Here is a 27,803-nt window from a genome sequence, read left to right on the forward strand (position 1 = left end):
TCTCTGCAAGCGAGCGCCTTACTCAGGTTTTAACACCCCTGTGATGGAATAGCATCATTCCCAGGCCAGGAAGTCATGGTGTCCAGAATCCACACAGTGATATACTCACTGGTAAGACTTAAACACCTCTGTATTTACACCAGTGTCTACTCTCACATGCATGGTAAGTATAAAGATGATTTTTCCAGGTCTACATGTTACGATCCCTGCCTCCCGGCAACGGAGGAGGCAGAAGTAGGCGTAGCCCCTATCCATCAGTTCACCTATCAGTTTTCCCATTCACCACCACACCCCCGTCTCATCCTACTTAAACACCTGTCCTTCCCTACCTCGTTGCTCAGTATTGGGTTTCCCTTTCGAGCTTCCTGGTTGCGCTTCTTCGACTCTGTGTTCGTCTTGGCTTTCGGTTTGCGATTTTTCCCTTTGGACTTCGGCTTTTCGGATCTCGGCTTGGATCGGTTACTTTCGCTCTGTTTTGGATTTCTGGCTTCCCCTGGACTCTCGGCTCGTTCCTACGATTACGGTTTGCTTTCGGATTACGACTTGGTTTTGTTCGCTCCCGCAAGTGGGTTCACTCACTGGTTCGGTCCCTATTACCGAACCCATAACACTACAGCTACGTATTCTTGTTATTCTTCATGCTGGGGGCTGTGGGAGTGTAGGACAACCTACCTGGCTACAGCATGTCATTGAAACTGATATCCTGCCCTCTTTCAGGACACCACTGGATAAGACTGCTTTTCGTTTCAAACTGTCCTCATACTCCTAAGGTGTCTCGACAACTCAAGAGACAAGAAGGGTGCAGCTGTATGTGTCAATAATATTTTATTTCCCCTGGGACCATGGAGCTTCCTCTCAGCTCTCCACTCGACAACACAGACATGTGGGCTGGTGAAATCGACCAGGCTCTGCTGTTCCGCCATTCACTCGACAGCACAGCTTGTTCAGCACAGAGAAACGCCAGCATTTAACAGAAAAATACAGTTTTAGTAGCTAAACATAAAATCACTGTCTGAAAGAAAAGGCATGCCAACAAAAAGGACTTAAAGATGTGCTGCCATAGACACTGTTAGAGATGGTACATGATTTAACTCAGGGGTCTCAAACTCAAATTAATATGGGGCCGCATTAGATAAAATGCGCTAATCGGCGGGCCACATTCATACACATACAAAATGCATCAAATATTAAAACAATAATTGAAACATGTTGGCTAATGTTACTCAATGCAATGTGAGGTTATTTCTGAAGTTCTCCAGAGCGTCAACATTAGGCCTGATATCACGTGAACCAGCAACGTTGCTCGTAAATGTTCATCGGTGAGTCGTGACTGTAAAACTGATTGGTTGATCTTCACTGACGAGAAAAACTGTTCGCAGACGTATGTACTGCACAACATCCCCATGATCCTAGCAAACGCAGAGACTAACCTCAGAAACCTTTCTTTCTGTCTACTTTCTTTGCTGACAATCAGGCAACAGAGACGTACACACCAGCTCCTCGGGTTTACACACTCACAGGGGCTGTGAACAGGACACGTATGCAGGTTTAAGGTGGTTACAAGACAAGGGACAAAACAGGAGTAAACAATTAACTACTATTTACATAAGGTCTTATAGTCACTATTTAATTCGACCTAGTGGTTACTCTGGGGACCCGCGGATCCAGCTAGGTCCCAGCCTGCATCGCGGCGCATGCATTAGCCAAGAGCGCCTTTGCTTCGTCACCTGGCGAGGGTGCTACAATATTTCCATGGCGATTACTGGAACAGAAAATGAATCCATAGAACCAAAAATGTATCAGATGACTAAAACGACCGAATTTTATTGGTAACTTTCATAGTCAAAGTGCGTCGTTGCGGGCCACAGATAATTACCCCTGCTTTAGCTCCTATTGGAATTCCAGGCCTGATCGCAAGGACTAAAAACAGACTCATATGACAAGCTTACAGCCTGAAGACATCAAGTACTCTGCCTGCTGACTTCCAGGGCTGACCGATCTTAGGCTGAGATGCACAGGCCCCTTGCTTAATAACAACAACAACAACAATAATAATAATAAATTAATAATAAAAAATCACAAAACCCAGGAAATGTGCTCCTGAACACTCCAGTCTGCCTGCCTGTCCCACAAAGAGCTTATTCTTTCCTTTTGTGTGTCACTGTCAGACGCCTCCGAACAGGGTTTCATGTTTTTGGTTGATGCCAACAGGAGGATTCGGTGTCGAGGGTTCCTGCTGGCTCCAGCTCAGTGCCTGCTCCAGCGCACACGTGCCCGCGACGCATCAGCGCTGCTGCCAGCAGGGAACACGCCTCCCGAGCCCAGCGGCCGGCCTCTAACCCCAACCCAGCAGCCACACGGAAGAAGGAACCTGGAGAGACCCAACAGCTGCCGTTCAAGTGTCGATCAGAGGGAAACCCACAAACCGGCTCTGGAAGATCTGCATTTTTTTCAAAAGGCCTAAAGCAATCTGAAAGACTAGAAGGGTGCCGGCCCTCCCACCTCCCTTGCCCACGGGGACAGGCTGGGTCCAGAGCCGCCGCTGTCCCTGGGGTGGAATTCGGGACACCCGGGCGGAGCTGAGGCGATGGCACAACGCAGATGGAATGCTGACCAAACCTGGAGGCTTCTCTTTCCGCTGGGGGGGGGGGCCAGGACCCCACGTTCTCTGGTAGGACAGCAAGTTCGCATGAACGCAGGGAGAGCAGAGAGGAGGCGTCCTGTAAACCAGGCTCCTGCTGTTGCGCAGGGACAGGGGTTCTTAGTGCAAAATGGAATTATTCAGGTGTTCACAAAGATTAGGAAGCTCTCTCTCCTCGTGCGCCTGTGCTGGTGTCGGGTCCCGAAGGCGACTTGAGGATGATCTCCGTGATCTCGGCTCTGCTGCCGATGCGCATGGGCACGCCGTAGTACACGGTGCCGGGGGTCACGTACACGAAGCTGCTGTCTCCCACGCGGTACAGGCCAGCGAAGAAAGGGTTCAAGAGGTAGGCCGGGATGCTGAGGGGAAAGATCTGGCCGGCATGGGTGTGTCCTGGGGAAGACAAGACAAGACGGACGCAGTGAGGGGGCAAAGCTGAGCAGACCACACGCTGTCATTATTCACTGCTGGTGCAATGCATCTCGCTGAGTCTGGCTCAAGGGTACAGCGGCAGGGTGTCACCTGGAATCTGAACCACCAAGCCCCCGATCCCCTGATCCCACCCTGTCAGGAGTGCAGAGTCCTGATTGCTGCTCTTACATCAGGCTGGAATTTTATCAATAATTTATAAATTTTATTTTAATTAAGTTCAGCTTCAGCAGAACGACTGAACACTGCTGCTATTTCCAGCAGTTATATCAAGGTCCTCTCATGTAACTGTGAGTGTGGCTTTGAACAGTAAATTTACAGGAACAAAGAAATATGATAATCGAACAAAAAAACTTGTACAGATTGTCAAAACAAAATAATATCCAGATTACAATCAGCTGAACCAATTAACACACTATGAAAAAGGCAGGAAGATAAAACTATCAGGAACGTTTTGTTTGTTTTAAAGCCAACACAACTGCACTAAACACCCCAGGGCTATAAGTCTGCTCTGCTCTGCTCTTCAGTGTGGGTTGGATATGATCCATGAGTACCTTTGTCTCTGCCAGTGTGACCTAAACGTATTATACAATATGTTTACAAACAAAGTGGAGAATTAGTCCACACCTGAACCCCAGCCCCACTGAGAAGGTGGGAATTGTCACCCACACATCTCGCTTTGCAAAGTACTGCGTTAACCATCCCCACTGCCTACAGGCTCAAATTAGACAGGCAAGCACCCCTCCCCCTGTCGATCAACGCGCCGCCGGGAGGAATGCGGCACCGCGCAGGTTTACTGGAAGCTACGCTCCGCCTTCCGGCTGACGCCGAAACACACGGTTCTGCCCCTTCACACCTCAGCAGCATCCTGGTCTGGCCACAACACCGCGACACAGCCCAGCCGGTCGGCAGCTCGTCTTCTCAGAGCGAATGACCAGTCCCGGGAACGAGCCTCTGCCGGCGTCTCCCGGCACCTCACCACACAGGAAATGTTTTTCATGCTGAAGCAGTGTGCAGCCTTATCCGTGTCTCGGAGATGACAGGAATTCTCAATTTAGCTCTTCCAAAAGACTCACCCCTTCTTTTCCCACTTTTTCTGCTCCTTCAGGGAGCCCAGGTCGTAGGTCATGATCACCACCGGGACAGGCCTTCCAATTAGTTTTCCCCTGAAGAGTTTCTTCAGTTCACAGTTCAAAAGGCCAGCTGACATACTTGCGAGAGGTAGGAATCCTCAAGGGGTTTTGTGCAGCCGGACACTGGCCTTTACAATCAGACACAGGTCAAGGCCTGCAGGTCCTGGAGAGAGCAGTGTAGTAACACTGGCAAACTAAACTCCCTCAGGTGGGAGTTCACTGCAAGAAACAGGGGGACCGGGAGATCACTAGATTCAATGCTGTGGTACATACAGTACTGCATTTATTTATAGGTTGACTGCAACCTCAGCATCTGTGGCATGGCTGCACAAACAGTGAGTGTCTTTCAGTCCCTTAAGACTTGGCACCGCTGTGTTGGTGGCAAAAATATTTTCTGGCTGGTAGCACAGCTTCCTTGCCACTCTGCTCCGTGCAGCAGCTCCCTGCTCGGGACACACACACACTGGGCCAGCCCTCTGTTAGTTTGCTTAAAGAAGTCGCCTGAAGACCCTGGCTGCAGACTCAGACTGTCTGTAAACACGATCACGGTCTGGTACCCCAGACTATCATCACCTCCCCGGGCCACAGAGCTGGACTTCCCTGGTCACTTTCTTCATTGTCCACCTAATGAAGCTCAATGCGCAGTCGTCTCTATCAGCACTGCCCTTTTGTATCGCAGAAAGTGGAGAGCTTTCGTTTTTAAGCCCGTTGGATAACTGTCGCCCTGCTGTGAAAACTACACTTCCAGAGGGACACCAGGGCTTGCAGTGAAGTCCGTCAGGGACAGAGCAGGACCGGGAGGACAGACCAGCAGAGCTCATTCCCAGTCTGAAAAGGTGTTCAATAACGAAGAGGCACGGACTCAAACGTCTGAAGGTTAAACTTGAGGATGACAGACTCTCTGTGCCTCTCTGCGTCTGTGAGAACACGCGCGCACATGTCCGAGACCAGCACCAGGAACACCTGGCTTTGTGCTCAGGGCTGTCCCTTCTGCCTGTGTGATGAACAAGCAGAAGTTAATCACAAAACTAAAGAGTAGAAATAAGAAAGATATTCTAGTGAGGAGTCTCATCAGCTGAGCAGAATGAACCTCTTCTTGTTACTCTTAGGTTCACACGCTGACACATCTCCCAACTCGATACGTTCAGCTGACGCCTTCAGTCGCCAACACCTTACAGCACAAACAGCGGAGAGGGGACTTCCAGAGAGCTTGTTGAGCACACTGGGAGTACGATAGTGACTTCCCTCAGATGTCAAAGAAGACTTCACTGCCTTACTGGTTTCAGCAGAGCATGCTGGGGGTGGGAAATGTGGCCCAGGGGTCTGTGTGCTGTGTACACACCCACGAAAGCCTCAGTGCTATGTGGAGTTATTCCTGGTAGCTAATTCATCGTGTGGCTCGGCTCACGCACCTGAGAGTACCAGGCTGATGTCCGGGCGCTCCTGCAGTGCCCTCTTGGCGGCGTGGGGCTGATGGGCCAGGAGGATGATGGCTTTCTCCGTGCTGCATCCCGACAGCGCCCTTGCCAAGTCCATGCCATGCCCTGGGTACCTGGCAGGGACAGACAGTCAGTCAGCACCACAGTGCGATGCACCGCGAGAAGGGCAATCCTTCTCAGCAGGACGAGCTCCCGCCCACAAGAAAACACATTCCTTCACGTGGCTGGCCCTGTGTTTAGCGCAAAAGCCTCCAGTATGGCCAGTGAGCTCCTGGGACAGGTGCTTCATCGAGGAGACTCAGGAGCACCTGTTCTGGAGCTGCCCCTTTTTCCAAAGTGGTCTGGGGCAGAGAGGACAAAACTATGAAACTCCTGGGAACGGGAGTGATGCTCAGTTACCAGCACAACCCGCTGGGGCTGGCACCCACCGGCCTGGACAAGGGGACACAGTTCCTGCTGTGGCTGCTGCTGTCCCTGATAAAACAAGGACTGTGGAACGCGAGGAGCTCCAGGGAGAGGGAGCGCTGGAAAGGACTCTGGGCCCTGTACAGGGACTAAAGAACACAAGCAAGAAGGCCTTGGAGGGACTCTTTAATGGCGCAAATCTGGCCCCATCATCCACTTGCATGGATTGCTAATGGACAATCACCCCTGTTCAGAAATTTTCTATTGCATGCGAAGTTCTTACCTGGTTAGAATGTTTATTCATTTTGTGAGAATGCTTCTAATGTGAGATGTTGCTTTCGGAAATAAAGTTTTGATGGATAAAAATGACCAGTGAGCCAGCTGTCTCTGGGGCTGCAGTGAGAAGCAGGCCGAGCCCGAGACCCGGGGTCTGGGCAGGGTATTGGTCAGTGTCCAGTAGGGGCTAGGACACAGCATGATGAGGGCTGGCGGGGGGGGCACGGGTGTAGGGTGCTTACTGTAACACAGAGGCCTCCAGGTCGTCCACACCGGCCAGGCAGAACCACTCCTCGCTGGACTCGGGCAGCGCGACCCGGACGTTCCCGTTGTGGAGGGGCTGCACGTTCAGCGTCTTGAGGTGGCTGAACCAGCGGTCCACATCCCCGGTGTAGTACTCGTGGTTGCCTTAGCAACAGGAGAGAGCAAACGTCAGCGGGACAGGGAGACGGCGGCAGAGCCAGCGAGGGGGGGCAGGAAGGCCAAAGCACAAATGAAACGCGTCTTCTCTTTGTCGCTGTGAAATCACCCAGCCCCATCCCCTGCCCGGAGCGTCCGAGCTGCACCTGTGACGAAGTAGGTGCCCAGCCTGGACTTCATGTGGCGCAGAGGCTCCGTCACAGTCTGAAGAGGGTCCACCTGGGAGTCCGTCAGGTCGCCCACAATCGCCACCATGTCTGGAAGGACAGGGACAAGGCTGCTGGGAGAGAGCCGGGGTCCAGAACTTCGCACGTGCATCAGCACAAGGACTGCGCCTCACTAGCACATTCGTGTATACGGAGACAGGCACTCAAATTGCAACAGATGAGAGCTGGAACCACTAGAACTGGTGGGATTGTAAATGTGCCAAAACGTAAACCAATTTTTAATTGGGTTTCTATTGTTTGTCTGACGCAGGTCTCTCGATTAAGTGAAGCACGATTTCGCCATTGAAGCATATGAGCCGCAACAGGACAGGGGTCTGAACGGGCCTCAATAACAGGACAAGCACACCCTGCAAGAAGAGCAGGTTTGCCACACCCTCACACCCGGGGGCAACACCTGCCAGACCTCCACAGATGGCAGCAGCTGAGCAAGGCTGGGCCCCTTCTGTATCAGCGCTGGAGGATCAGTAGATGGCGCTCTTGTCAAATGGACCAGAAGTTACAAGCTGATGTCCTGGTACAGTGGCAGGCAGCACTGTGCGGTAGGAAGTGCAGACCTTCAGATAAGTAAATCTGAAAGTGCTGTGTTTATTGTTTCTGCTTTACCAACACTGCATTTCATAGGTCATGCCAATAAAGCATGTTGAAAGATCCCCTGGCACTCTTTTTAAAAGCAGGGGAGCTAACCCCTGTGTCCTGCCTGAACTCCAGTTTGCAGTCAGGCCTCCCCAGCTCTCTCTCTCCTCCCCCTGACCTGTGTGCTGGGGGGCTGCATGTCACTGGGGGATGAAGTGGGTCCCTCCTGTATGTAAATTGCTTAGGGATCCTCTGGTATGAAGAGCACTATATAAAGGCAATTATTATGTGTTATTTTTGTAGTTTACCATTAGTTTCTTGAATACTGATTAACCCCGATCTCCCAGCCAGTATCCTTTAACAGCCAGCTTTAACACAGATCTCTCCACTCCCCCATTATTTCACTGCAGTCACCAGCGATATCCCAGATGGGAAAGTGCTTTGCAGACAAGTACAAGACACAAGACACTTAACACAACATGAACCCATTAACACAGAAGAGACATACATGCACAATTAGAAAGACAAAAATAGCTAAGTTAATACCAGGGAACAAGTTATAGGTTTATTCCATGCTGAAAAAAGAAGAAAGAAAACAACGTTTCGGCTGTGGAGCCTTCTTCAGGTGTAAGTTAATACCTGATATCTTACTTCTACTGCACTTGAATTTAAATCGAAGCCCAGATGGCAGGAGCTCATATTCCTTGTGTGAGGGGTGGTCAAAACAAACTAGAACTCAAACACACAGGGGGATGAGAGTTGACCAGATCTAACCCTGCCTTCACCACACGTACCCCAGCAGGCCCGCTGCGCCCGGCCCGTCCTCACCTGGCTGGAGCTGGTTCACCATGCTAACGATCATCTCCAGCCGGCTCTTCCCCACCGTGGGGCCCAGGTGGATGTCCGACAGCAGGACCAGCTTCGCGTTATCGAAGGAGCGGGGCAGTTTGTGCACGGGAATTTCCACACGCACGACCGCGGGAGGCTGGGCGCCGTTGAGGAGCCCCAGGACGGTGAGAGCCAGCGTCACCCCGATAGCCAGCACGTCCTTCCTCTTGGGGTGCCGGTCAGCCGCCCCCGGCGCTTGCGACGCCGCCGACCTGCTGCCGGCCAGTAGCTTGCGGGCCTGGTCCAGCCACCCGAACACGAAGAGGAAAAACAGCAGGATAACGTAGGACCCCAGGCAGGTGTAAGTGACCAGACCGATCCAGGAGGGCTCCTCCGACACCAGAACCAGCAGGGTGAGGAAGCTGGAGTGGGCGGAGGTGAGGAAGAGCAGGACGGCGAGTTTCCAGCAATGCGTCAGACACGACTCCCCCCGCCACCGGCACAGGCCCACCGCCACCCGCTTCCAGATGCGCACCGAGCCAATCAGCATGAGGGAGTTGACGAAGAGCAGAAACTGCAGCCTGAAGAGTTTGGCTCTGGTGCCTTCCGGGATCCGGGCGGACAAGACGGACCTGGACACCAGCATGGAGAAAAACACCAGCCCCGTCGCCATCGCCACCTTCGCCTCCAGAGGGAGCTTGCTCAGGCCGGGCATGACTCCTGCCCGCTGCGTCTGCCGGGGCGGAAGGCTGTGCCGAAACCTCGGGCTCACTGCCCTGCGCACCGGCGAGGCGGCCAGGTGCTGCTCGCCGCGCAGCCGCACTCCGCGCAGGACCGCGCCGGCGTGGGGCCGCTCCACTTCCGCGCCGAGCAGAAACCCCCGGGCTGCGACCTCCCGGCAGCGTGAAGACCACGGCCGGGCCGGTAGAACGGCGGACCCTTTAGTGAAGATAAATGGGGAGAAAATAATACGCACCTTTACTCGTGCATTGGAAGGCTACAGCTACGATGTGCTGTGTATGACGCAGACAAAGTGACACCTAAACGCATGTTTTCCGTATGTCAGGATGGCCGAGCGGTCTAAGGCGCTGCGTTCAGGTCGCAGTCTCCCCTGGAGGCGTGGGTTCGAATCCCACTTCTGACAAATGTATTTTTTTTGTGTCTCTTCCCCCGTTATTAAAAATGTTTTAAAAAATAAATTAATAATTTCTAATTTCTTACACTTATATAGAGCTTTTTTTCTGCACACTCCACTCAAAGCGCTTTACAGATAATGGGGACTCCCCTCCACCACCACCAAATGCTTTACAAGACAAATTTGATATTTGATTATTTGTTATTAATTTTGCCGTTTGCAAAATTTACTCCTTCAGCTATAATAATCAGTATTAAAAGGTGGCTGTTTCGTATTGACCAACTCACGAAGAGGGATTCGGTCGAACCAGATCAAAACTATTACACATTGTTGCAGGCGTACGAAAAATATAGCATTCTTAAATTCTTTTATTCGCACAATGTTGTTGTTTTTGATGTAAAAATATAAAAAGAAGGACCTTTGTCAGAAGTGGGATTCGAACCCACGCCTCCAGGGGAGACTGCGACCTGAACGCAGCGCCTTAGACCGCTCGGCCATCCTGACTGGTACCAAAACACGCTCCCTGCTGTCATTCGCTCGTCTCATTGCTGCCTCTCACACTTCGTAGATCTACACTAATAACGCGAATCCGAACGAGCACAACTTTCCAAATGCATTTCTTTCAGAGTTCAACTAGATCTGAATATTTGCAGTCACACAAGCGCTGCCTATTAGATAAGATTTTATTATCCCCTGAGGGACGCTTTTTATGGTCACCCATAAAAAAAAACATTGCACATCATGTTTTTATTTAATTTTTTGTAATAGTAGAATACTATTACTCACCATCCTGAATGTTTTTCACGTCACCTCTGGTTTCTTGTCTTGTGTGAGGGAGGAGCGCTTATTGAACGCGTTTAACTGAATGTCTTAAGCGGAGCAAAAGCCAGACATAAGGAGGTCTCATCTCCAGGCTGACGTGCCGAGTCCTCATTCCTCGCCACGTACGCGAGTCGTGTCCGCCAGCACAGAGAGGCGGCGCTCACCCTCACGCGTGTTTGTATAGAGCGGGCAGCTCAGGGAAACTCCTGCGCCGGCTTATTTGAAAGTTGAAAGCCTCACAACCTCTATCTTCTTCAAGCCCGGTTTCCTTTCCGATATTTATAGTTCAGGTTTTCGTTTCCTACACTTAAAACCCCGCACCTGCCTATATTAAATGTCATTTGAACAGCGTTTGCAATATGTGGCCAACTCGGCAATTGTCATCGTTTTGGAATAGTTCATTCAATAAACATTGATTAGGGACGATCATCCGTTTGCATTTTGATACTTTTGGAGTAGGGAGACCTGGGAAAAACGAAGGTTGCTGCTTGAAGAGATGTTAGTGAGGCCAGCAGGGGGCGCTCACCCTGCGGTCCATGTCTGTCCTAATGCCCCAGTATAGTGACGGGGACACTAAACTGTAAACAGGCGCCGTCCTTCGGATGAGACGTAAAACCGAGGTCCTGACTCTCTGTGGTCATTAATAATCCCAGGGTGTTTCTCAAAAAGAGTAGGGGTGTTACCCTGGTGTCCTGGCCAAATTTCCCATTGGCCCTTACCAATCATGGCCTCCTAATTATCCCCATCTATGAACTGGCTTCATCACCCCGGTCTCCTCCCCACTGACAGCTGGTGTGTGAGGAGCGTACTGGAGCACCACCCAGGTGGGGCTCCACACTGGTGGTGGTGGAGGGGATCCCCATTACCTGTAAAGCGCTTTGAGTGGAGTTTCCAGAAAAAGCTCTGTATAAGTGTAAGCAATTATTAATGATTATAATTGTTATTACTCTTGAACTTGAACTTTATTGCCATATGTAACCGGTACTGGTACAATGGAATTCTTACTTACAGAAAGTCTCTCGATTGTAAAACAAGTGTAAAAAACAAAACAAAGTGCAAAGTGCAAACAGTGCACAGTGCACAGTGTATCAAGACAATATACAAACAAACAAACAATAGACAATGTGCAAGTAAACATGTAGACAGTTTGAATGTAAACAATACAGACGTGTAAACAATGACTGGAGATGTGCAATAGATAAGAAATCATAAAGAGGTAGATGCGTGGTTATTGGCTCAGAACAAGTGTTATTTTTTGCTCTCCCTGTAGGCGGCGCCAACGGGGGCACCTTTAACATCCCAGCCGGAGGTATCTGTACTCACACCTGTAACACAGCGGTGTCCCAGAACGTCAGATTCGTTTCCGAACAGTTTTTCCGTGTCCTGAGTGGGAGGGATAATTGCAATATTGTGAAGGTATAAACCAATCCAGCCAGATCATGTGAATAAAACTTTACTTAAAGAGCAGGAGACATACTGTACTTTCTCGTACTGTACTTGAGCTGCATTCTCCAGTAATCTCTCTGGCAGCTCCCTTAAACAGCCCGCATACACATCCCTGTGGGAGCTGCCCTTTCAGACCAGGACGTACTCAGGGAAGAGGCAATGAAATTAAGGATTTGCAATCCAAAAGGTTGAACACACAGGTTCCTGAATCTGTACTTAGCCAGAATATCACCTACACTGTAACCAGATCACAAGATAAGAAACATTCCAGCTCTTATCATCTCCTGTGACATGCTGACTGCTTCCAGTATTATGCCTGGTGTCAGAAGCAGGAAGATCGCAGCCCCCCCCCCACAGGATCTCCGGATGTCTAATGTCTTGGCCTCCTGACTTCCTGACTCTGCCGGTCCACTCCAGTTCTCTACAGGTTCTGCTTTCCTGCCCATTACCAGAAGCCCGAAGTGCAGTATGCTGTGCAGTATGAGGAAGGCTGAGGCTGGACTGAAAGCACATGGCCGACAGGACCAGTCCATTGCAAGGCCATGGAGAGAGGGACCATTTACAGTAGTTAATCAGCATGGCTTTGAACTGTGGGAGGGAGCCTGAGCACTCAAAGAAAATCCACGCAGATGTGACATAGGGGAACATGCACACTCCACACAGAAGAGTCTCCAGTCTGGAATCAAACCCAGGACCCCAGATCTGTGAGGCAGCAGCACGAAATGCCAGGCCCCCTGCCAACCCCTGCTCGGGATAATTTAAACTTATTCAAACTACAGAGAAAACTAACATTCCCGGGTCTCGGCACTTATAAATAGCAAACCCTCACAGATTTTCTGCAATCATTATTTGGGCAATTAATTCAATTTGCAATTCTCTCCATGGCGCACCATGACAAAGTCAGAGGAGAGTGTACTGAAACAGGCAGGGGACTCTCAAAGCATGACTGACAGACAGAAACCACAGCAAAGTAATTCACTGCACAGTGAAACTCCCCCCCAGCCAAATAACACACCAACCAAACTGCAGTTTTCTTATCTTAATCTTGCAGGAGTGCTATTGATCCGTCAGCGGTGGGTGAGAAAGTTCTTTCTGGGCAGGCATGCGGCGCGCGCTGCCCTTCAGTGACGAGGGCTGGAACAGCGGAGAGCTCATCTTACAGTGCAGTATGTAAATGTTTGCCCTGGGTGAACGCCCTGAGCCGCTTGTCTGGTGAGCGCAGGCACAGGTGAGAGAGCCAGCACCTACCAAGCCAAGAGTACAGACAGGGCAGGAGAGCCTCGTCCCCGGACACCTGGGTATTCACAGCTGGAGAAACCGGGCGTCTGAAACTCCTCTGCCCGTCCTCGGCAGTTAGCGTCGCGCGCAGGTGTGCTGTACTGGAGCTTATTTACCCTGTCGGGAGTCATGGCAGAGTTTCCAGGCAAAGTGAACACGGAGACCAGCTCCCCCTCTCAGACGGCCGTCCAGGGCTTTTCTGTCAGGCTCATCTCCCTGGATCTGATCTTCATCAGGACTGTCCCCGCCATCCTCATGATCACCGAAATCGTAAGTTAATCAGCTAAGCTGGAGGTTCAACTGTCAATATTTACTATGGGTGTGTCTTCACATATGTTGTAATAGGAGAGCCAGAGGGTTCAATTTCATTTTCCACCAAGCGCCTCGCTGGTCATGGGTTAGCCGTGAAGAATTCTAAAAACAAACCCTCTTCACTGTTATGCAGTTTTCTTTATGAGCACTTTTTAAAAAGCCCCCTTATGTCATTTAACACCATCGGCATTCCGATTAATATTACTATAATTCATTTAGCACGACTTCCTTTTTAATTGATTCAGATCATGAACCAATGACGTAAACACACTTACAGCAGACCGCTGAGGTGAGACAGAGGGGGAAAACAACTCGTCTTCTCCTTTTGTTTAGTTTAGTGCCTCTGACCTTAAACGCTCTGTAGAGGTTTGGAAGCTTGTATTTGCTGAATGTTCCCTAGGAACAGGACGAGCTGGGCACGTAGGTCCTGGCCTGTGTCCCTGGGGCGTCACTGTGACCCGAGGAAGAGAAGCTTCTGGTCAGTCTAAAGTGACTCTGCTCTTGGTGCCCAATGGGCACTCTGCTGTAGCACTACGTCTGCACTGAACCGTTTCCTTTCTTGCACTGACACTTTTTGTAAGTTGTTTTCAGTCAAGTACTTGTGCTTTGGATTGACCAGAATTTCTCCCTTGCTGCTGGAAGAGAGGCAGTTAAACACTGTGTTCTGGGGTTTCCGGATTCTGTTTTCAAGCACATGGCTGTTTGCCATGACTGCTCTGAGACTCTGGTCTCACTGAGCGACTTCAAGAACGACTTGCTGAACTTATTATGGGCTTGCTGAACCTGTCTGGTCAGAAGAGGCTGAAGCTGCAGATAAAGGCCCTCTGAGCGCTGTAGGAATAAGGCTCAGTGTGTAAATATCTTTTACCTCAGGGATAAAAACTACAACAGCACAGTGCAGTATCGTCATGCTTAAAACACGCCAATAATTCTGCACAAGGAGGTCTTTCTGACAGGACAAAGAACAGTTTCTTATTCTTCACAGACCTCTGCAAATATTTGACTTACAAATGTACGTAGCGCTAAGTTGATAGACAGTCTGTATAATGTGTGGCTTTTTTCACCTTCTCGTTTCCTTCCAAGCATGACAAAGGGTTAATAATTGGCTGCACTGAACTGTGTTAGACTGATCCCCGAAAGGCCTTTTCATTTGTCTGCTTCCATTTAGAATGAATCTCAGGAGACTAACACACTGTGTGGAGATGTGTGCTGCTGAAGGCAGGAAAAAAGACACTCTTTTCAAAGTCATGAAATATTTTCTTCATCAGGCTAAATAAAGAATTTCTGGTACTACAGAGTGTTTGGATTTCCGTGGAAAACCATCAATGCAAATGAAATCGTATTTAATTCCCTGCCATGAAAATAGACCAGGTATGGCCAACACATCATCGAGGCCAGATAATTGTCATGCCAACAAACAAGTTACCAGCATGCAATACCACTGTGTAATGCCCATCACTAAAAAGCACCTATATTCTGTAACAAAAAAGGTGAGACTGGAATTATGTTTTATAGTGCCACATCATAAAGAGAGGTGTAAAGAGATATGCCTTTAGCTTGTGCTTCCCTCAGGACTGGTAATAAATCAGGGTCTTAAGAGGGACTAGCTGAGGAGAGTGTACTGAAACAGGCAGGGGACTCTCCTCCACAGGAGTATAAATGTGTTTACCTTTACGGTAGAACTGAGATACGTTTAATCCGAATTTCCAGTACTCTTTCAATACAGGCCACGCAGATAAAGCTACTGCAGTGCCTGTCCTGGGACGCAGTGCTCTCTCGGCAGATTTAGGTGATTTCTCCCCTGTTGCTCATATGGGCGAGAGGACACATACTGTATACGGCAGCGCTTGAAGCATGATTGCAGGTTTGCCGTAGTGCTAATAATAGGTATCGAGTAGCATTTCCCATGTCACCATGGTTCGTAACACTATCTGGGATTAATAATGGAACAGTTAATTGCAAACCCATATTGTGTACGGAATCTCTTTTTGCTGCAAGTCAGTTTTAATCAGGTTATTGTATTTTTTTTTGTTTAGCTTCAAGCCCAGAGTTCCCACATGTTGGTAGTTGCACAAGTGCTGTTTTGTTATTGTTGTCAATAGGTAACTGTCGCTTTTACGTTACATATAGTGCAGCTGTCTAATGATCAAATGAATGACAAAGCAATCTGAGAAAAAGTGGATCTAATTACAAGAAAATACAAAAAAATCAAATACCACCCAAAAGCCCTGTCTCAAACATCGCAGCGCATAGGGAAGGGAATCTGTAAGGTAGCACAGATCTGAAGCAGTCTTGCACCCTCATGTTAATTAGACCTTATTCTCGTGCAATACTGTAAGACAGAGACTGTTGCAATCGGAGGTCAGGTGGAGCTCAGGCCACTGACCCACTGACCACTGACCGCTGCTCTGCTTTGCACAGGCCCTGGGGCTGCTGGTGTGGGCTCTCATTGCCAGCACACAGTACTTCAGGGTTCCTGGGTTCGGCTGGGTGATGTTTGTCAGCGTTTTTCTGTGGATCCTGACCATCCTGGTGTTCTTCATCTACTTCCTGAGGGTCAACAGCAAGCTGGTGTCGGTGCCCTGGACCATTGTGGTAGGTGGCAGTCTTTAAATTCTCCGCTCAGTCAGAGATTCACCTGAGGAGCAGATTGTGTTTTGCAGTGGGAATGACTATCCTTTTTGTTAGTGGTACTGATACTTTTGATGTATCACCTTTATTTTGCTTAAAAATGCATGCGTTTTTGTGGCATGTTTTTTACTGAACTCTAGATCATACCATTGTAGCTCTGTCACAATAAAATTAGTAAAGTAATGGAGACATGTTGCTTGGCTGTTTGGGTATTTTGATGAATTGTGACTTCAAACAAACTGCTTTCATTAAGGTTCTAGACAGAGTGAGTGTGTACCCTCTGTGAAGGCTGCCTTAATTTTCTTCCCTGAGCAGCTCCTGGCCTTTAACGTCACTGCTGCTGTCCTCTACATCACTGCGTTCCTGACCGCCTCAGCCTCCATCACTCCCTACTTCATCGCTGGGACGCTGAACTTTAACAACTTGGCTGCAGCTGCAGTAAGTGAGACGATAAAATGAAGCTGAATGCTTGAGAGGTTCTCCAGTGGGACCGTGACACTGAATTAAAGATCCCAGTGAGTCACCAGCACAGAATACAGTAAGAGCCAAAACACTGGCTGCATACAAGCACTGGCCTCAGCAGGTGTATTCGCACCAGGTGTGGGAACCATTGCAAATGACATTTAAAGTCAGGGATGGAAGATTGCTCCAGGGGTAAATGGAAACTGCAATCCCTGGAGCTGAAAACGAGATGCCTGCACAGGACAGGAAGTGGATCAATCCAGTAAGCGAGTACAGATATTGATCAGCACACCTGACCTGCGTTGACTTAATTCCCAGCAGCTGACCTCTTCCCAAGAGCCAGCTTGCAGACGCTTGTAAGGAAAGGGAGAGCTGGCACTGAGCTCAGTCCCGCACCTGGCCTGCCAAGGCAGCATCGAAAGCTGCACGATATCGGTCTCGCGGAAAACCGGTCACACGGCTTTTCACCGCGATGCAAACTGAGACAGTAATACACACTCCGCTGACCTGGCGACTGAGACCGCCCTGCAGTCTGAGGGTACGGAGCGCACAGACACCGTCTGAGTGAGGGCAGGGGGGCAGAGGGAGGCACAGACACTGCTGCAGGGCTCAAGGCCACAGTGAGTCACTCATGAGAGCAACACGGAGAGGGTGCAAGAGATCATAGCTTGTTGAGGCGCACGGCTCCCAGGGCAGAGCCCTCGTGGACTTTGTACAGGACCGTCAGAATGAGCTGCCCGACGTGTAATATTCCGGAAAACAGCAACAAAAATGTTACTGCTTTAAGAGGAAAACACACGACGTTGCATGTAACACTTTTGACAGTATTTTTGACAGCTTGGAAGCAGTCAGGAGGTCAGGATTCTGTGTGTATAAGACCTGGAAGCTTTATTTTTCTATTTTAATTTGTATGCATTTTATTGGTCGGGATTAGTTAATAAAGAATGTTTCCCTGTAGCTAACGTACAGAAGTCAAAGCTATAAAAGGAATGTACCTCTCTACTCATGAATCAGAGAAACCCAAGATATCAAGTTGGAAAAATAAATATACGATGAATGGCCATGCTGAGGATTCAGTCACGAGTTCTTTTTATCCTGTGATAAAACACTAATGATGGTGCCTACCATAACTCAGCTCACCTTTGAGCTCCTTCAAGTCTATTAATGACTTTATTCTCCTTTGCAGGGAAGTGTTGCTCAGGGTGGGGAGTGGGAACTCTTAATTCTCCATTATCTTTGAAATCGAATTATTTGTATAACCTCTGCAGAAAGTGAAAATTTAAAAATGGACAAAATATTAGAAGCAGGTGGGGAGCTGCGTCAGCATGCGTAGGCTGCAAAGGAACAAGTAACAGGTTTATTCCGTGCTGAAAAGGGAAGAGAGAAAACACGTTTGGGCTGTGGAGCCTTCTTCAGGTGTGAGCTCGAAACGTTGTTTTCTTTCTTCTCTTTTCAGCATGGAATAAACAAAATATTAAAGCTTTAACCTCCAATACTGAAGATTGCTCTCACCTAAAGCCACTTTCAAAACTGGTTTGATTTTAAGAACTGCTTAAAGCAAATATCAAAGTGACCCTTTTTGAAATAAAATTAAATCAATAAAAATAATTAAAAAAAATCTTTACATGTTCCCTATGTACACTTATTGAAACACAAATCAGAGGTTTTAAAAATACCCTCTATTCTGTTAGGTCCGATTTTGTTTGAAAACGGGTGTTGTCTCTAACTGTATTGATTTCCTGATTTCTCCGCCAGTTCTTTGCCTGCCTGGTGATGATTGCTTACTGCGCCAGCTCCTTCCTGAGCTTCATGGCCTGGAGAAGAGAGGGAGGAGGCACCATAGCCCAGGCCGCCGGGACTGTCCCTGCGTAGTCTCCGCTGCTCAGAGAGCCTGACTGTACTTACACACATGCTCGTACTCATCACAGACCGGGACACACAGGGGAGCTGGCAACACCGCTGAAGTGGAGACAATGTGTCTTTTTATTGGTGAAAGATTTTAGATTATTGCAAAGTGGTGACGGATCTCAGTGCTCTCTCTGTGTACTGGGAGTATGTATGTTGTTTTAACAGGAACTCAATTGGGCAATTTAAGAAAGAAGAAAAAAAGGCGCAGAGAGCAACATTTCCTCTAATTTCAGTATAATTTTGTCATAAATCTACATGGATGTATTTCTTTACATTCCCTACAGACACCACAGTGTAAAGAGCAGAAAAGTTTTTTTAGAAAAAAATTAACATTGGTATTTTTCACCCAGGAATGTTTTGCCCTCTATTGGTGTGGGTTTCCCTGTCACACCATTGCGTTCAGAGCAGGAAATCCCAGCACTGCAGTTGGATCACGCATGAGGCGTGGCCAAACAGCTCCGAGCTTCCTGCAAGGTTCAGCTGCTGCACACTCGCCTGGGAGCACTTGCCCACAGGTGCCCAACCCCTGTCATGACACCATAGTTAATGGGTCCACAGGTCTGTGTTTAACGATACCTTGCCCAAGACTGGGAAGGGCCAGCTTTCAAGCTTGCCCTGCATATTCTCGGCTCCAGGAGTCATACCTGCTCTGTGCTTTTCACCTGCAGTCAGCTGCCTGAATGAGTGCTGGCTGTACCAGACGCCTGCCTGTGCAGAGGTCAGAGAGGAAGGGGAATGGAGAGAGTGTGAGGAATGTGAACAATCACCTCCCTGTCCTGTATCCACTGCTGTCCTTCACGCTCCTGGAGGTCACTTGTAGCTCAGTAACCTAGGCCTCAGGCTGCCTGTCTGCAGCAAACTGCAAACCCCGTGCTGAGTGGAGGCTGGCTGTTTGGCAGAGGCTTCTTGCTCTCCCCAGAGGAAACCTGCAAACAGACTGTGGGTTTTCCAGTTGCTGGTAGATGGGTCAATGTACCGAATTACTGTGGACCACAGGCAGGTAGTGAACTGACGGTGGTCAAGACTTTCCAGAACACCTGCTGCTGAGCTAAGCCTCAAAGTGTCCGATTTGCAAGGTCTGCACAAATGGGTAACACAGTGAAGACATTTACCTCTGGTTGTGATTTTGCAGACATGGTACTATAATAAAGTGCAATGTGCAGTTTGGTTTTTACAATATGCTTTATAAATTAACAATGGCTGCTGAAAGTAGAGAACTGTACTTTTGCTTTTATGAATATCAGATGCTATATTTATAAACCACAATGTGCTGTTAAACAATTATTTGTATTCCATTTATTCAAAAAACATCCATTTATACAGAGGTTAGAAAACAGGGGTACTTCATTCAAAACTACACATAAAAAACTGTCAAATGAAGACTACAGCCACACAAAGAATAAATGAGCTATGCAGCATCATTACATTAAATCCCCCATTATTACAGTAAAAGGATCAGACCTGAACATACAAACCTCTGAATTACGAGTCACCTTTTGTCCTTATTGTTTATATTAGTACAGTACATTGGGAAATGACAGATTAGGAAAATACAGTATATAAATATTTTTAACTGTACAAAATGAAAAACAAAACATGAATAAGATGAAAATTGAACGTACAAACATTCCAACGCAAAACATGAGTAGGTTTCCTATCAATGTGCTGTACCTGACCAGGGTTACTGTCAGCATAGTGCTGTAAAGAAATAATTTCTCTAGTGTAATACTGGCAAAACCAAGCCATAGAATTTGTGTTAACAAGTAATATGTCTAACCAAAAAAAAAAAAGACATTCTCTGGGTGCAATATCATGGCTGAAGCATTTCGGCCTCTTAAGAGAAATAAATAAGACATCAAGTAACAAGCATGGGAATGTTTCAGCACAGTCTGTCATTGCAGGGTGTGGAAGAGATATGATCCTTGTTGACTGAAAGGCTGAAGTGTTAAAAGAGGAGGTGGACCAGGTCCCTTCTGAGGAATACTCGGCTTTCAAAAAAACTTCAACAATGCTAGCAGATACTTTTATTTTAATTTACAAACTTCACTCCGAAGGAAGTGCTCACGATCAAGTAGGATGGTCCAAGATACAGGAATAACAACGTCAGTTGATTGTCCAGATTTAACATGTCCCCTTCTTGCAGACAGACAGCAGTGAGACTGTAAAATTGTGTATGGTCCTGGGAGCTCTGTGTGTGAGCGCGAGTAGGTCCAGGAGCTCTGTGTGTGGGCGCGAGTAGTTGCAGGAGCTCTGTGTGTGAGTGAGTAGTTGCAGGAGCTCTGTGTGTGAGTGAGTAGTTGCAGGAGCCCTGTGTGTGAGCGCGAGTAGTTGCAGGAGCTCTGTGTGTGAGTGAGTAGTTGCAGGAGCCCTGTGTGTGAGTGAGTAGTTGCAGGAGCCCTGTGTGTGAGCGTGAGTAGTTGCAGGAGCCCTGTGTGTGAGCGTGAGTAGTTGCAGGAGCTCGGTGTGTGAGTGAGTAGTTGCAGGAGCTCTGTGTGTGAGTGAGTAGTAGCAGGAGCTCTGTGTGTGAGTGAGTAGTAGCAGGAGCTCTGTGTGTGAGTGAGTAGTTGCAGGAGCTCTGTGTGTGAGTGAGTAGTTGCAGGAGCCCTGTGTGTGAGTGAGTAGTAGCAGGAGCCCTGTGTGTGAGTGAGTAGTAGCAGGAGCCCTGTGTGTGAGTGAGTAGTTGCAGGAGCCCTGTGTGTGAGTGAGTAGTTGCAGGAGCCCTGTGTGTGAGTGAGTAGTTGCAGGAGCCCTGTGTGTGAGTGAGTAGTTGCAGGAGCCCTGTGTGTGAGTGAGTAGTTGCAGGAGCCCTGTGTGTGAGTGAGTAGTTGCAGGAGCTCTGTGTGTGAGTGAGTAGTAGCAGGAGCTCTGTGTGTGAGTGAGTCGTTGCAGGAGCTCTGTGTGTGAGTGAGTAGTTCCAGGAGCTCTGTGTGTGAGCGCGAGTAGGTCCAGGAGCTCTGTGTGTGGGCGCGAGTAGGTCCAGGAGCTCTGTGTGTGGGCGCGAGTAGGTCCAGGAGCTCTGTGTGTGGGCGCGAGTAGGTCCAGGAGCCCTGTGTGTGAGCGCGAGTAGGTCCAGGAGCCCTGTGTGTGAGCGCGAGTCGTTGCAGGAGCCCTGTGTGTGAGTGAGTAGTTGCAGGAGCCCTGTGTGTGAGTGAGTAGTTGCAGGAGCCCTGTGTGAGTGAGTAGTTGCAGGAGCCCTGTGTGTGAGTGAGTAGTTGCAGGAGCTCTGTGTGTGAGCGCGAGTCGTTGCAGGAGCTCTGTGTGTGAGTGCGAGTAGTTGCAGGAGCTCTGTGTGTGAGTGAGTAGTTGCAGGAGCCCTGTGTGTGAGTGAGTAGTTGCAGGAGCCCTGTGTGTGAGTGAGTAGTTGCAGGAGCTCTGTGTGTGAGCGCGAGTCGTTGCAGGAGCCCTGTGTGTGAGTGAGTAGTTGCAGGAGCCCTGTGTGTGAGTGAGTAGTTGCAGGAGCCCTGTGTGTGAGTGAGTAGTTGCAGGAGCCCTGTGTGAGTGAGTAGTTGCAGGAGCCCTGTGTGTGAGTGAGTAGTTGCAGGAGCTCTGTGTGTGAGCGCGAGTCGTTGCAGGAGCTCTGTGTGTGAGTGCGAGTAGTTGCAGGAGCCCTGTGTGTGAGTGAGTAGTTGCAGGAGCCCTGTGTGTGAGTGAGTAGTTGCAGGAGCCCTGTGTGTGAGTGAGTAGTTGCATGAGCCCTGTGTGTGAGTGAGTAGTTGCAGGAGCTCTGTGTGTGAGTGAGTAGTTGCAGGAGCTCTGTGTGAGTGAGTAGTTGCAGGAGCCCTGTGTGTGAGTGAGTAGTTGCAGGAGCTCTGTGTGTGAGCGCGAGTCGTTCCAGGAGCTCTGTGTGTGAGCGCGAGTCGTTGCAGGAGCCCTGTGTGTGAGTGTGAGTAGTTGCAGGAGCTCTGTGTGTGAGTGAGTAGTTGCAGGAGCCCTGTGTGCGAGCGCGAGTCGTTGCAGGAGCCCTGTGTGTGAGTGAGTAGTTGCAGGAGCCCTGTGTGTGAGTGAGTAGTTGCAGGACCTCTGTGTGTGAGTGTGTAGTTGCAGGAGCCCTGTGTGTGAGTGAGTCGTTGCAGGAGCTCTGTGTGTGAGTGAGTCGTTGCAGGAGCTCTGTGTGTGAGTGTGTGCGTCAGAGTACTTGCAGGACCTCTGTGTGTGAGTGTGTAGAGTACTTGCAGGAGCTCTGTGTGTGAGTGTGTGCGTCAGAGTACTTGCAGGACCTCTGTGTGTGAGTGTGTGCATAAGAGTACTTGCAGGACCTCTGTGTGTGAGTGAGAATACTTGCAGGAGCTCTGTGTTTGAACCAGATCACTTGCTGCTGGTTGCTGAAGAAGCGGATAATGACTTGACCACCAACCCACTGCTGAGGTCCAGGCCACGCCCCTCCCTCTCCTGCAGTCACAGGACAGAAAGAGCTGCTCAGCTACTAGACCACACTGCAGGACACAAGACAAGCTGGGGCTGAGCCTGGCAAGAGCACCCACTCTCTTCTGGCACGAGCCGGCAGGGATACTCCAGTACTGAATCTGGTCATTTTTATGCAGCTTTTTTTTCATTTATTGATTTTTGTTTTGTTAATCAAGTTTAAGAAAACAAATTCAAACATAACTACACCTTTCTGATACAATATATAAACACCTGTAATACTTACAGCCCTGTAATCGACAAACATTTCTTTGAAAGCCAGGAAGTCAGTGAAGGTCAGCAGCATGTCAAAAATGTCCCCTGACACCTCATCTTTGTGCTGCCTGGGAAAGAAAACCACAATTCCTACATCATAACTGTGCACAAAAATAGAATCCTTTGGGAAATAATTCAGAGCCATACTGAAACAGGACTTTAACTCAGGTGTTATTATATCAATGGAGTAAAAAAGCCAATAAGCTGTTTGGGAGCAAAGTGATGTGGTGCCACCTGGAGCCAAGCTGTTCAGCTGTGGTTAGAGTAGCTCTGCTGGGTGGCACCACACCCACCGACATCACACACCTTCTGTGGCTTCGAGAGCCTGAGCGCCTGCTGAAGTAACCTGTGATTCGGCATCATTTAGAGACTAAGATGTCTCATAACATGAGCACATTCTGCTCTCTGTCACTGATAATTCCTTTAGGTTTTCGAGGACTAACTCACTTCAGCGATGTTGTAAAGGCTGTCATGCTGAAACCAGGTATCCTCTCCACCAGCTGCTGCTCAATGTACTTTTCCAGCAGATCAATCTGCACAAAAATAAAATTGTATTTATACAAAAGCCCGTGTCACAGTTGGGTTTTCTCTGTTCAACAGAAATTCTAGTCTAAGACCACATATCGAGGCATACAGAGTACCAGTTATAATAGCTCAGCTGGCCAACCCTGTTCCTGGAGAGCCACGATCCAGCAGGTCTTATAGGTGATCCTAACTCATCCATTTCTACACGCGTGGAACGATTTTGTTTTGATCACTGAAGCAGGTGATCTGTTAAAACAAGTAGTTTTGAGATAATCTGATGGACCACAGTTGAGTGAACTGATTAACCCATCACTGATATTTATTCCTGGTCCTGGAGGACCGCTCTGCCTTCGCCTTTTGATTCCACTCTTAGCAACTTGTTCTGAATCAGTTGTTCATTTGAATGGTCTTTACTATCACTGTTGCTAGGTCTTTTCTCATTGAGCTTCACAAGCAGCCTATAAAACGTGGTGGACTGCGGCTCTCCAAGAAGGGGTGAATATTTCTGTACTAAAGGCATCCAAACTCTTGTGCTCTATGTTTTTACAAGAAGGACTTTAGTGTATTCTCCAAACCCCTCTGGCCTGTGTCCGTCCAGGTCTGCTACATGGCTTTAAATGGTTATCAGCAGCAAGACAAAACAGAGTTAAAAGACTCTACGGATCAGCTTGCTTACGAAGGCATGCTATGTCAAACTTACGCAGTAATTTTACTGTTGTTCTATAACATGGATGTTCATTTGACTTTGCCATGATTTTAAACAAGTGGCATCAAGGATTTAACATGCTTAACCAACTAATAATAATTGCTTACACTTATACAGCGCTTTTCTGGACACTCCACTCAAAGCGCTTTACAGGTAATGGGGTCTCCCCTCCACCACCACCTACAGTGGTGTGAAAAAGTGTTTGCCCCCTTCCTGATTTCTTATTTTATTGCATCCGATTGAGATGTTGTGGCATGACCTTAACAAAGCGGTTAAGGCTCGAAAACCCTCCAATGTGGCTGAATTACAACAATTCTGCAAAGATGAGTGGGCCAAAATTCCTCCACAGCGCTGTAAAAGACTCATTGCCAGTTATTGCAAACACTTGATTGCAGTTGTTGCTGCTAAAGGTGGCCCAACCAGTTATTAGGTTTAGGGGGCAATCACTTTTTCACACAGGGCCATGTAGGTTTGGATTTTTTTTCCCCTTAATAATAAAACCCTTCATTTAAAAACTGCATTTTGTGTTTACTTGTATTATCTTTGTCTAATATTTCAATTTGTTTGATGATCTGAAACATTTCAGTGTGACAAACATGCATAAAAATAAGAAATCAGGAAGGGGGCAAACACTTTTTCACACCACTATATGTGCAGCATCCACCTGGATGATGCGACGGCAGCCATAGTGTGCCAGAATGCTTACCACACATCAGCTATCAGTGGGGAGGAGAGCAGAGTAATGAAGCCAATTAATAGATGGGGATTATTAGGAGGCCATGATTGGTAAGGGCCAATGGGAAATTGATATGAATGATATGAATGTGCTGTACTACACCTTAGCCTCATTATGCCAAGATAAACATGCGAGACCCACATATTCGTTGAAGATGGGCGTGTAACTCAGTTTATTCTCCTCCGAGTCGTCAAACTCAAGGTAGTACTTCTCCATGAAGCTCCTCTGCAGATGCTGAAACTCATCTTCTGGAGAAATGAAAATCACAGCCATGTCAACATGTAAAAACACCCCAACACTCACCTTCCTTGTCTTCCTTCTTCTAGGGAACATAAAAGCAATCTGGACAGGTGCTCGTAGCAAAAAAAATAAAATCTTAAGAAAAGGAATGCACCCAGAAATCTTGAGCTTATCAAGCAACAATGAACAAAAATCTCCAAATACTTTTGTTTTAAAATGCCTGTATTTTCAATTCACCTTTTGTGGTCTACTCAACCAGGCAGGGAGCAACACCAAAGCCAGTAAGAGAGGCCGTTCATGCCATTGGCCTGAATACTCAATAAGCTAAAGCATCACATCGACACACTTCTTGAAGTATCAGCTTCAACCACCTGGCTGAGCAGGTACTTTCTAAAGCCCCACAAACCTGCAGGAAAAAGAAGTTTCAATTCTTTCGGAAACTTGTCCATTGGGTTCATTTCGTCTGCACCGAAAGGATTTTAAATACTTGGGCCAGGTTTTCTCAGAACATCCTTTGTTAATGTCTAAAGAGATTTCATGACCTTCAGTCTGCAAATGACACTCCCGTAGACCAGGTGTTATTCTGTTCCCTCCGTTTTAGCTATAACCCTGAGCAAGAAGTCATGGCAGACACTCGCACGGCCAGCAGACTGGAGCACAAGTCCACGGAGTTCAGCCTGCCTCAACCCTGTTTTCAAGGGAGGGAAATAAGGGGTTAAAGGAGATGCTATCACACAGGAATCACTCACCCATGATTATATCTTCTATGTTCCCAATGACTGCATCAAATGCTGCATCAGCATCTGAAGAACTGAGACAAAAGGCAATCAGTATGCGGTGCATGACAGTTAGATCTCCGTTTAAACGTTTATGGCCAGACTTTTTGTTTAAACGAAGTAAGAAATGTCCTTTTATTGTAGTCCAACATTCACATTTAGCTCTTTGGGTGAACAACACTGGCCAGTGTTCAACTTGACTCTGTAGTCTTATGTCATTGCTCACTGAAAACCTTCCCTTCCTGCTCTCTGAAGCCCAGATTCACAGTTCAGAAGAGACGTTTAGTCCTGGCAGGAACTTCAAGTCCCGACAGGCCATAAAGGGTTTTAAGGAAGAAAAAAAATCTACTTGGTGACATGACATTAAAATTGTTCAGACATGTTTTTTTACTATCAAATCCACATTAAGAAATGGCTTTAGTCTCTGATGTAAGCCAATCTACTCTTCAAAACATCGTGTATAGAAGATGTATGCGGCTTACTTTGAAACGGCAAATTCTTCTTCTACCAGGTCTTCCATTTCAACTGCATTCTCTCCACCACCGAGCAAAACTACAAACAAAAACAAAACGATACAATATAAATAAAACACAGTACATTAAAATCCCTCCATTAGCACAAATGTCCTATCCTCGCTGATGACCTACGACCCAGACGAAGGCGAGTAATTAATCGCCGTGAATTGCATTAGCCTTCAGTGTGAAGAGACCCAGGAGCAGGACTGGTGAGCTGCTATGTTCATCTCGGACAGTTTGGCTTACAGGCAGGAGCATTTAAGAAGCCATGTCGCCCAATACTGACCCTGATGAGATTCGGTGGTACCGTGCTCAGAACCGACGTTGAAATGTCTGGGTTTTATCTTGAGAAAACGCTGCCACATCCAGACAGATCTCTGCCTGAGTTTTGATTTTTAAACTGCTACATCAAAACCGTTCAGAAAACCCACACCAGTAAAACAAGTTACCCACACACTGAACCGCAATCTGCACATTTTCGCCGGGATGAACTTATTCCTTGTCACGCAGACAGAAAACTTACAACTCTTACCATAGTGTTACGACAAATATGGCTTTTATAAAGAGGCGACGAGCATGAAACAGTAGTCATGTAAGAACAACAAAATATACAATAGTAATGATATGCTGTTTCGAAAACAAATCAGAACAGACGTTCACGTCCACAAACTGCTGCACTCCTTTCGTTTACCACGCTCCGATCCTACTGGTCTGATTTTATTGAATTGTGTATTATTTATTCAATTACTTCTCTCACTGGCAGCCATTCGGTCCCGATTGGAACTCTCCTTCCTATCACACAAACGGCTCCACAGCAACGGAAAAAAGCTTCCCCCATCGCTCCCCAGTCCGATGGGGAAACACAGACCGAAGCATTTTAGTTCCGTACACAACAGCAACCCCTTTTCTATCTGCAGAGCTGAAAAACTACACCCAACACCTACACTAAATACCAAGTTTCGTACAGTATGGCGTGGTTATTTGCCTTCGGTACGTTATGAAGTAGCTTGTCTGATTAATGTGTCTTAACGCCCAGGGACATCAGAACAACGGGAAAATTTAAAGACCCAGAAGAAGCGTAAAAGCTCCAGAGGATGGAATACAACGGAGGAATTGAAAAAAGACTTTGAAAAATAGTGAATTGAAAATTTTTAAAAAGTAAAAAAAAAAAAATACTTGAAAACACTGCATTTGCCAGGGTTGGTCTCTGTCATTTCCGATAAGAGGTTAGCCCATCATGATGTGATGATGACCAAAAATGAC

At 47.8% G+C, this 27,803-nt stretch overlaps 4 protein-coding genes and 1 non-coding gene across 13 annotated transcripts; 2 read left to right on the plus strand and 3 right to left on the minus strand.

Moving 5' to 3' along the window:
• Nucleotides 1-808: 808 nt before the first annotated feature.
• Nucleotides 809-12,834, minus strand: tmppe (transmembrane protein with metallophosphoesterase domain). 4 transcript variants are annotated; one of them, XM_088614277.1, is made up of 6 exons: nucleotides 11,654-12,834; nucleotides 8,338-9,310; nucleotides 6,890-7,000; nucleotides 6,566-6,731; nucleotides 5,616-5,755; nucleotides 809-3,034 (listed from the first exon to the last, which is right to left on the minus strand). In XM_088614277.1, the coding sequence occupies exons 2-6, from the start codon at nucleotides 9,084-9,086 to the stop codon at nucleotides 2,782-2,784; spliced, it is 1,419 nt and encodes a 472-aa protein (XP_088470403.1). In that variant the 5' UTR covers nucleotides 9,087-9,310; nucleotides 11,654-12,834; the 3' UTR covers nucleotides 809-2,781. The 4 variants fall into 4 exon arrangements, with proteins under 4 accessions (XP_088470403.1, XP_088470402.1, XP_088470400.1 ...); XM_088614276.1 differs by lacking the exon at nucleotides 11,654-12,834 and adding an exon at nucleotides 10,293-10,940; XM_088614274.1 differs by lacking the exon at nucleotides 11,654-12,834 and adding an exon at nucleotides 9,925-10,165.
• Nucleotides 9,433-9,515, plus strand: trnal-cag (transfer RNA leucine (anticodon CAG)). The gene has a single exon. It is a non-coding gene; the product is annotated as a tRNA-Leu (tRNA).
• A 55-nt stretch (nucleotides 12,835-12,889) lies between the features above and the next one.
• pllp (plasmolipin) lies at nucleotides 12,890-19,646 on the plus strand. Its single transcript, XM_088614287.1, has 4 exons — nucleotides 12,890-13,322; nucleotides 15,786-15,959; nucleotides 16,311-16,433; nucleotides 18,213-19,646. The coding sequence occupies exons 1-4, from the start codon at nucleotides 13,182-13,184 to the stop codon at nucleotides 18,327-18,329; spliced, it is 555 nt and encodes a 184-aa protein (XP_088470413.1). The 5' UTR covers nucleotides 12,890-13,181; the 3' UTR covers nucleotides 18,330-19,646.
• LOC148644659 (uncharacterized) lies at nucleotides 19,647-22,632 on the minus strand. Its single transcript, XM_088614278.1, has 3 exons — nucleotides 22,510-22,632; nucleotides 22,384-22,441; nucleotides 19,647-21,199 (listed from the first exon to the last, which is right to left on the minus strand). The coding sequence occupies exons 1-3, from the start codon at nucleotides 22,602-22,604 to the stop codon at nucleotides 20,390-20,392; spliced, it is 963 nt and encodes a 320-aa protein (XP_088470404.1). The 5' UTR covers nucleotides 22,605-22,632; the 3' UTR covers nucleotides 19,647-20,389.
• arl2bp (ARF like GTPase 2 binding protein) lies at nucleotides 22,564-27,421 on the minus strand. 6 transcript variants are annotated; one of them, XM_088614281.1, is made up of 7 exons: nucleotides 27,289-27,421; nucleotides 26,508-26,577; nucleotides 25,999-26,060; nucleotides 25,112-25,254; nucleotides 23,490-23,575; nucleotides 23,014-23,110; nucleotides 22,564-22,754 (listed from the first exon to the last, which is right to left on the minus strand). In XM_088614281.1, the coding sequence occupies exons 1-7, from the start codon at nucleotides 27,305-27,307 to the stop codon at nucleotides 22,671-22,673; spliced, it is 561 nt and encodes a 186-aa protein (XP_088470407.1). In that variant the 5' UTR covers nucleotides 27,308-27,421; the 3' UTR covers nucleotides 22,564-22,670. The 6 variants fall into 6 exon arrangements, with proteins under 6 accessions (XP_088470407.1, XP_088470411.1, XP_088470406.1 ...); XM_088614285.1 differs by having other exon boundaries at nucleotides 25,151-25,254; nucleotides 27,289-27,420; XM_088614280.1 differs by having other exon boundaries at nucleotides 25,112-25,257; nucleotides 27,289-27,420.
• Nucleotides 27,422-27,803: the final 382 nt, after the last annotated feature.

The sequence above is a fragment of the Lepisosteus platostomus genome, chromosome 20 (assembly GCF_059453375.1).
Source record: "Lepisosteus platostomus isolate fLepPlt1 chromosome 20, fLepPlt1.hap1, whole genome shotgun sequence".
In the NCBI taxonomy this organism is placed as follows: Eukaryota; Metazoa; Chordata; class Actinopteri; order Semionotiformes; family Lepisosteidae; genus Lepisosteus; species Lepisosteus platostomus.

Coding starts and splice junctions, on each gene's coding strand:
- arl2bp (XM_088614280.1), bottom strand. Junction 25,258..25,998: donor CATAGAAGATATAATCATGG/GTGAGTGATTCC, acceptor TCATTTCTCCAG/AAGATGAGTTTCAGCATCTG. Junction 23,576..25,111: donor CTTGGCATAATGAGGCTAAG/GTGTAGTACAGC, acceptor ATTTTTGTGCAG/ATTGATCTGCTGGAAAAGTA.
- pllp (XM_088614287.1), top strand. CDS start 13,182: ATGGCAGAGTTTCCAGGCAAAGTGAACACGGAGACCAGCTCCCCCTCT. Junction 13,323..15,785: donor TCCTCATGATCACCGAAATC/GTAAGTTAATCA, acceptor TGCTTTGCACAG/GCCCTGGGGCTGCTGGTGTG. Junction 16,434..18,212: donor ACAACTTGGCTGCAGCTGCA/GTAAGTGAGACG, acceptor TTTCTCCGCCAG/TTCTTTGCCTGCCTGGTGAT.
- tmppe (XM_088614274.1), bottom strand. CDS start 10,039: ATGACAGCAGGGAGCGTGTTTTGGTACCAGTCAGGATGGCCGAGCGGT. Junction 6,732..6,889: donor GGGCACCTACTTCGTCACAG/GTGCAGCTCGGA, acceptor CCTGTTGCTAAG/GCAACCACGAGTACTACACC. Junction 5,756..6,565: donor CTGGAGGCCTCTGTGTTACA/GTAAGCACCCTA, acceptor TGTCCCTGCCAG/GTACCCAGGGCATGGCATGG.
- LOC148644659 (XM_088614278.1), bottom strand. CDS start 22,604: ATGCACACACTCACACACAGAGGTCCTGCAAGTACTCTGACGCACACA. Junction 22,442..22,509: donor CTACACACTCACACACAGAG/GTCCTGCAAGTA, acceptor TCACACACAGAG/CTCCTGCAACGACTCACTCA. Junction 21,200..22,383: donor CTACACACTCACACACAGAG/GTCCTGCAACTA, acceptor TCACACACAGAG/CTCCTGCAACTACTCACTCA.